Source organism: Polyergus mexicanus, unplaced genomic scaffold (genome assembly GCF_030449975.1).
Source record: "Polyergus mexicanus isolate NDT 795.1 unplaced genomic scaffold, iyPolMexi1.0 SCAF_23, whole genome shotgun sequence".
NCBI classification, from domain to species: Eukaryota; Metazoa; Arthropoda; class Insecta; order Hymenoptera; family Formicidae; genus Polyergus; species Polyergus mexicanus.
The window spans coordinates 1,340,930-1,349,953 of NW_027223343.1; the positions used below are offsets into that span (position 1 = coordinate 1,340,930).

Below are 9,024 nucleotides of genomic sequence, written 5' to 3' on the forward strand. Positions count from 1 at the left end.
TCGATTTTATTCTATTCAAACTATATAGATTTTTATTCATTTTTTGCATAAGAATAAAAATTATAATTATAGTCGCAGCTTAAACTATTTAATATTGCATAATGCTTAGGTGTCATCTTACATTACAATCGATATTATACCTTATCATTTGAGTAATTATAATACTACAATTGATAGCAATGTTTTTTTTATATCTGATTTCGCGTAATCAGCTATAGCGCTGGCAATTGTACATTTCGCAGTTCTTTAAATCGTCCGTTACTTCTTAATGATAGCATCACCACTATTCGCATTGACCTACGTCAATGATTGGCGATTTTATCATAATTATTTAAGACGAGGATTCTTATTCCGTTTTTTTTCTTCCCTTTTTTTTTTCGATAATTATCGTATCTTGCGCAATCGCCTCGCGCTTATTTCCGGGATAATTATCATCAAAATCATACACATATTTTGCGCGTTCGTATAAGTTCTATAATACGGGTTCTTGTAGTAAACAACATTAAATTTTTAACAAATTTTTACGTGTGATGTGATTTATTATTATATTGTATTATTGATACAGGAAGCAGAATCGCTCTTTTGGCCGAACCCACCGTGATATAAAAGATACATCAATGATTACAGGAAACAATTAGTCGATAATTATGACAGCGTACTGTGATGAGCAAATAAATGTGTTTGTTGCCATTCGACGACTTTGGATGAGCCCTTATCTCGTTGAATCGTTGGCAAACGCGAGTAATGATTTGTCTATCCTCGTTATTTATTGACTCTTATTATTCGAAACGGAGAAAGAAAACAAAGAATTTTCTACACCGATCAGCATGGTACATATTTTACTTTATCATATTATATTTCTGTAAAATATATAAATTTTCATATATAGATACAAATTATATCATTCAACGTATTCACATCAGGAAACATATATATTATTATCTATCCTTGATTACTTACAAAACAATATATATATATACATAACAAACGCGCGTTTGTCGTATAAAAATAATTATTAATTAATATTACTGACATAATATTTATTTAAGAATAATATATAATTATCTTAATTTTGCTCCGACAGAAATTTTTTCTCATTAAAAACCTTCAATCACCGTTCGAAGCGAGAAAGAAATTAATAAAAAATCAATTCATTGAAAGTATAATTTTATGTGTAATTATCGTCATTATTGATTCATTTAATGTAATTTCTAGATATACCATTACTTATCAGGAATTCATGATCTAATAATCTAACTTGATAATGTTGTGCGAATCAAGTGTGTCATAAAATAAACATTAATTCACATAGAAAAACAACTTAATAAACATCATTAAAAAAAAACGTGATTAAAAAGATCGATCGCATTGAATCGAGGTTTTCTCGTAATCGTTGTTTTTCTTGTTATGATATGCATATAATTAACTTGAAATTAATGCATTTAATAAGTAAATAATTATGTAATATATTTTATTTTATACACACATGTATCTTTATTATTTAATTTTTTATTTAATTTCCTTTATTTTCTATTTATTTTAAGATACAAAATACATAAAAAAATATATTAATTACGTATTAATTTTTTTAATATATAAATTTGTTGTATACGTATACATGCTTGTGGTCTCTTTTTTTACATAATTATTTTCAGGATCACATGTAATTTATTATCGTGTCATGTGATTCATTTCGTCGATCATATCAATCTCGCTGCATCTTATCGCACGTTTGATTTTTTTATCGCGCGGATAGTGATTCCGCATCCTTCCGCGTTTCGATTGTAATCGGACAAAAATTTTCATCTCTTTGTCATAGTCATCGTCGCTGTTATTGAGAAAAACGAAGAGGGGACAGGGTTAAGGGACTACAAAACGGGTTGATTCGACGTGCGACTTCACCGAGGGACTTCCCGGCTGCCGTTCGATTTTTCGTTTAAAAGCGGACGCGGTTACACGATGCCTACCCAGTTTCACTTTTAACACGCGCTGTAACGGTGGTCAATCATGAGGTCGCCCTTTTATCTTAGATTATTCGCGCTGTGTATCTCGGCGCTCGTATATACAATACTCGCCATTCCCATTGACAGTATGAATTTCATCAACGCATCCGGTAAGCGATTCGAAAAATCAAACACTTTACGTAAAAAGATATGGCATATTTTTCAAGCTGATTTTTCGTTGAGCACAATTACGCGGATCACTAAGATAGTGACCGTCTGTGAAAGACCGTGGTTGACATTTATAAGAAATGATATGATATATACATAACGAATTTAAAGAGTTACTTTATTTTCTGCATATTTATATTTTCTGTAAATTTAGATTTTTTATATTATTTTTAGTAAATAAATATTATCTTATATATAGCTTTTTCTAATATTGTGATTTTTCATCTTTCTACGTGTTCAATCCTTTTAATGATACCAATGACTCTAATTGTTTTCAACTCGCAAATATAAATGTCAACAAACATCTCACTTTTACATTTATTTTAGTCGGTCCGAACGAATTTATTGTGTTTGTATTTCTTACATGGTATAATAATGAAATTATATAATATTTAATAATAGCATAAAATTGCCATAAAAATCATCTGCATGCGAACAAAATATTCAGTCGCCAATAAATATTCTGCATTTAGGTACGAAAGATATAATAAATGCGAAGGTTCGCAACTTTTTTACCTACATTTATAGTTACTGAGCTATGATGTCAGTGACTGACTAGTGTATCCAACTTTTTAATGTCTCATCATGGTGCTTTAAACCAAATTAAGATGAATCGGTGATTTAAATATAATGCTAACGTGTTGTAATATAAATTCGTACAATAAGAATCATATTTCTATTACAGATTTATATTTTCGTAAACGTGTTCTATTTCAAACTACTCGCGTCGTGTCGACGAGTTTATTGGACGTATCGAGAGAAAGTAATACAGTAGTAAAAAATGCGAGATATATAATAGGGGACGATTACGCGCATTCCTCGTGACAAGCGCGGTTCGATAATTGCTTATGTTTGTATTCTTCTAAAGTTTCCGCACTTGTGCAGGAATGCAAAGTGCTCGGACCGAAATTATTTTATGACTCGAGGATTCGCCGGTCGGCATTCTAGTATCGTATCTCGTGGACAATATCATTTTGCGTGATGTGGAAATACATTTGCAATCGCGCAACTAATTGTTGAAAACGTGTCTACTAACTTGTTAGCTGACTCATAAATTTCAAATGAAATATCGAGGTCTTTTATAAAGGCGCTCTTGTAAGATCGGCGCCAACTGGCTCTTCGTCAATTATTAGCAAAAATTTATATAAATCGTCTATCACATGTTACACATAAATTATCCAACATCACTCTTCCAAACACATTTAATCTTTGACGAGTGAACTCGGGAATATATCTATTATTAAGAACGACGGATGATCTATCCAGAGTGTCCGAGGATCGTCAGCCGAAGCGAATGGGAGGCCAGGAAGCGCCTGGATTTTCAGATTCTGTCAGTGACACCGACGCCGTATGTGGTGGTCCATCATGGTGGTATACGTAAGTACTGTCGGGACCAGGAATCGTGTTCTGAGATCGTTAGATCTTACCAGAACTTGCACATGGACGATCGGAGCTGGTGGGACATCGGCTATAATTTCCTTATCGGCGAAGACGGCAACGCTTACGAGGGTCGCGGCTGGAATTACGTTGGCGCGCATGCACCTGGCTACAACACCCAGAGCATCGGCATATGCATCCTAGGAGATTTCAGCGGTATTTAATATATTATTTATATCATTAAGAAATTGCAATATCGTCGAGTAAATAGAAACAATAATTTTCATCGAGAAAAAATTAATGATTATACATATATAAAAAAAGAAAAAAAAGTAAATTGAAAATGATAACTGTCAAGTTTCGTTTTTCTTTTTTTCGTCGAAGAAGATTAAATAAAAAAATTATTACATCAGGGGATCAAAAGCGAATCACTTGGGTACATATACCTATATTATTTTTCAAATAAAATTTACCAGAAAAATCTATTTTTTTTGTATAAAATAATATATGAAATATATTCTTTGAAATATTATTTCGTAATATATTTGCATGAAGAAAAATTTACTTTCACGCATGTAAAAATATAATTTCGCAGATTTCCTCCCGAACTCAGTCGCCCTGAATACGCTGAACGCGCTGATAGCTTGCGGAGTTTCACTTGGCAAGATAAGCGATAACTATAACGTACTCGGTCATCGACAGGCGCGGAATACGGAGTGCCCTGGTCAGAGCTTTTACGAGTACGTAATTACCCTTCCCCGTTGGACCGCGAATCCGATTCCCATCACCACGACGGAGGCGATAGTGCAAGAAGACAACATTGTAGAGGAGAACAACACATCGAATACCACTCTATAATGAAATCACGTTGAATCCTAAGCCAGTATAAAATGAAGATTTGATGTAATAAGAGATTATATTGTAAATGCAATACTACAAATTGCATCATTCTTGTAAAAAAAAAAAAAAAAAAAAAAAAAAAAAAAAAAAAAAAAAGTCTTACAGTTTATTTTATGTCAATTCTCCATATTTTTTATAAAAATTAATGTAAAAAAATGCGACAAAATTTTATATAATTATATTAATAACATTCTGTTTTAAGTTTCGAAAAGACAATGTAAAGTATATACTGTGTAATAAATAAAATTTAAATTTTATTTATTACATAATATAAAAGAGCTCTTTGTTTGATAAAATTGAAGAAAAAAGATTTATATATATTTATATATATGTAGATGTATGTGTGTATGTGTATACGTTTACGGACGAATGTGCGCGTACAGTTTTAGACAGATTATAAAAAATATCAACAAACTTGCAGAAATTAAATCAAAATTTAGCGATATAAATATTTTTTACACGAGTTTGACGAATAAATTCAATGCCACTCTTGTCTCATTGTCAGTTCGCGTGCAAGCCTGTACTTTTATACGGTTATACTTGTTACGATAATTATTCTCTAAAGACTTTCGGAAATTTAATTAATGACAATGATTGACTATGAAAAAACTAATTTCGTACAAATTATTCCGATAAAATCTTTTCATGTACGTGCGCAATAATATGAACAACATGTAAATTTTATGAACATTGCGACAATCGAATCTATATTACGTTGCAATGTAAATAACAGGATAAATATCCGCGTCTTATAAAAATAATTTCTCGATCCATATAATGATAAAAAATACATAAATAATTGCATTAAAAAAGAATTGTATTAAAATTACATAATATATGTTTTAAAAAAATTGTTCAAGTTTGCGATCTTTCTCAATCACTTTAGCGTATAAAAAAACCGGGCTATTTAAACGTCCTCGAGTGATAAAGCTAAAGAAAAATAAAACGTCAATTTATTAAATTAATCAATCATAAAAATTGATTATCTACCGGGGATGCCCATTGTAAGAACATTGTTCTGCCGGACACGTGAAATCAATAAGATAATCGGTATCGCGCATAACGTAACATAATCACAGCTTCATTATCATTATAATAGTTCTGTTTTTTTTTTTATACCTGAACTGGCTGCACTAATTTATCTTTTTCTCTCCACAATGAAAGAAGAAAGATGAGCTCAGGGACTATATTCTCGAAAAATATCGTACGCGATATTTTTCGTGAATAAGAGAATTTTTAAGCATGTTTCGCCGTTTGTGCTAATCGAAACTTCGATCAAAACACGAGCAAATCGAAATGTCGCTACGTATATATTTGTTAATATTGATTTTGCATGCATCATATTGTTGATAGATCAATATCAGTATGCAACTGGATCGTTGATGTTTTCTAAAAAAAGTCTGTTCCTCTTAAACAAAGTATAAATAAATAGCGAGACATATTGTTTCTTGTATTTATTATTTTTACATTTATGTTCGCAAATAATTGTAATATTTAAAATAATAAAATAATAATTTTAAAATAATTCTAATATTTAATATGATTTAAGTTTTAAGTAATCATTAGTATTGTCTTTCGCATCTTGCATTATGCTTGTATAATCTTAGTAATTTTTTAAAAGATGTTTTATCTACCATATATATACATCAGTATTTGTATGAACAATAAAATAAATGTAGAAATATATGTATATATATATATATATTATAAAACATATTTTATGAGTCTCTCATTTTCACTTATAATAAGTTTAAAAATAATTATATCGTACACCTATATACATATCATATAATAATTAATTAATTTTCTATTATTAATTTTATTCCAATTGTTAATAAAGCGCATCTAAAATTATAAATATTATAATAAAAGAGATAAGGCAATGCGTTTTTTTTTCCTTCCTTTCTTCCAATATGTAAATTACACGATATTATCGATACTAGAATTCTTGTTAAAGCCCGTTACACACGGTGCCAGCGCTATCAGCAGAAATATCCAGCAAGAAAACAAGCACCGTATGCGATATGCTTAAGTCTATTTCTCCATTTTCTTGCGTAACCTGTCAAATAAGTCATCAGATTAACTAGGGGAAATCCAGTTGAGAGAATATTATATTGCTAATCTGCATGTATATGGTAGATACACGTACATGTACGCATTTGCCGTCGGTTATACGGTCAGAGATCATGCTTCGAGCATAAGACATTTTTAATCGAGAGGACTTATATATTGTATCGAAACCGTGTGTCGTATCAGTTTATCCTATTGCAAGTCAAAATGCACATTGTGACGATGGCGACGTTAATTTTCACGACGGTCTACGTAACACTCGCCGTTCGGAAGATTACCGTCAGTAATTCTCATTCAATATATTATTTATGCGAGCCGTGAACTTTACCTTATATCCATGGCACCGGAATTTTTAGATATATTTATACTTCACATTTGTGCGCAAAAAGAGTTGTCGTTGCAAGAGAATATGTTGCGTAGACATGACAGAATTTTTATTGTCACTTTCATACAATGACAGTTGATACGAAATTTTCTATAAATATATATAGTATCTCTTGCAAGTATAATTTCTCGAAATATCGAGCTAACGCGTTGAAATATACATACCTCACTGAGGTACACGCAAGGTTATCGCAATATTATTGTGCGGTATTGATAAATGAGCTTTTGCCATTTTATTTTGACATTTTCTTTATCGATTAAACCGTCATTATTCTTTTTAATGCTTGACAGGCTTCGCTATTTGTTGTTGATTGATTGATTAATAGTGAAATAACTATAATGAATGTTGTGGTTAAATTTACTTGCGAGAATATAGATATGTGTTAATCTTCGTATGATAAGTTATTAGAAAAGTGCAAGCATTTCGCACGATTAGAAAAATGACCGCAAGATAATCGTTGTTACGTCAGATTATTTGCATCTGGCATAAATTCTTCTACAAGCTACAATGTGATAATTATAGATGAATGTAATTTGTAAATAAGAAATATTTTTATTCTCTTCTATTTATAGAAATATTCTCTTATGTTCATGTTTTTTCTATTGTGAGTAGAAATGCATGGAAGAAAGGCATGCTTAATTATTTCATAATTATATATGAGTCATATATTCTTACAATTATTTATTAGTATCAACTCTAACAAGCAATATTGCTAGCTGAACGATATACAATATTCTGTTCATGTAAAATGTAAAACACAAAGAGGTCATGTAAGAACATGTCTAATGCTCACAAATCTTTATTTTCACAAAAAAAAAAAAAGAAAAATCGATTAAGAACAAAGAATGTATTAATATATATATATATATTAAAATTATTAGCTGTCATAGAATAAATTGAATTAAATAAATTATATAGTTTTAAAATTAACTTTTAATTGATTTAATTGAAATTTAACGCCATGATTATTTTCATATATTGTAAAATAGAGTCTTTAATTTTTATTAGCAATCTAGTAATTTCTTAATAATGTTTTCTAGATGATCTAAACATTATTTCTAGGGCGCAATGGGGCGCTAGAGCACCGAAATCACCAGCAATCGATCTTAAAATAATACCAGCGCCCTACGTGATCATTCATCATTCGGTTACTTCCGGTTGCGAGACCCAAGAAAAGTGTGAATTGAAAGTGAGAAGTATCCAGGTAATCAAAAAAATTGACAATATGAACCTTTTCTAAATAGCAAATCTTTTAACCTTTAATTCTTCATTGCGCGCAATCGATCAAGACTGATTCAATGGAGCAATATTTTAGAAACAAATGTATTTTATTAATAGAATAAATCTGTTTTTATATCTTTTTATTTCGCGTATTTTAGTAAACAATAAATCTGACGTACTTCGTAGTGATTATCGAATTTTGTTTCTAGAACTATCATATGGATAATAAAAAATGGGACGATATTGGCTATAATTTCATAGTCGGCGAAGACGGAAACGTTTACGAAGGTCGCGGCTGGGGCAAAAAGGGTGCTCATTCCATACCTTTCAACAATAGGAGCATTGGAATTTGTATCCTTGGAGATTACAGCAGTAAGCGATATTGGAAATAATACGAATTTGTTATTTTAATATATATCACTGATATACTTTTTCATTTGTTAGACCGAACACCAAAGGCGACTGCGATAGAAGCAGTAGCTAAACTGATCGCTCATGGGATGGATAATGACGAAGTAAAAAGTGACTACAAACTTTTTGGACATCGACAAACCTGGGCAACTTCCTGTCCCGGAAAGGATCTTTACGCGATGATACAATCATGGCCTCATTGGACGGAAGCTGCCCAATAAAGGATTATTTTTAATATGATCTAACTCAAAAATGGCTCGATCAAAAAATATCTATCAATTACAATTCTGTGATTTATTGAAATAGATATACAATTTACGAGGATCTGTGTATCTTCTAAGATTTGCAGTGTAACTCGATTCCTTAAGTGTTAGATTTCGCATCATCAATAATTTCATATTTTATAATGTCATTTCGCTAGTTAATATATATTTAGAAAAATAAAGTAAACAATCCTTAAAATATTATTTAATCCAATTTTAAAGAGAA

At 30.7% G+C, this 9,024-nt stretch overlaps 1 protein-coding gene across 1 annotated transcript; it reads left to right on the forward strand.

Annotated features, from left to right (window-relative positions):
* Positions 1-555: 555 nt before the first annotated feature.
* Positions 556-8,999, forward strand: LOC138942738 (peptidoglycan recognition protein 3). Its single transcript, XM_070313206.1, has 8 exons — positions 556-830; positions 1,820-2,113; positions 3,417-3,764; positions 4,144-4,403; positions 6,588-6,801; positions 7,944-8,107; positions 8,334-8,496; positions 8,569-8,999. The coding sequence occupies exons 2-8, from the start codon at positions 2,008-2,010 to the stop codon at positions 8,754-8,756; spliced, it is 1,443 nt and encodes a 480-aa protein (XP_070169307.1). The 5' UTR covers positions 556-830; positions 1,820-2,007; the 3' UTR covers positions 8,757-8,999.
* The last annotated feature ends 25 nt before the right edge of the window (positions 9,000-9,024 follow it).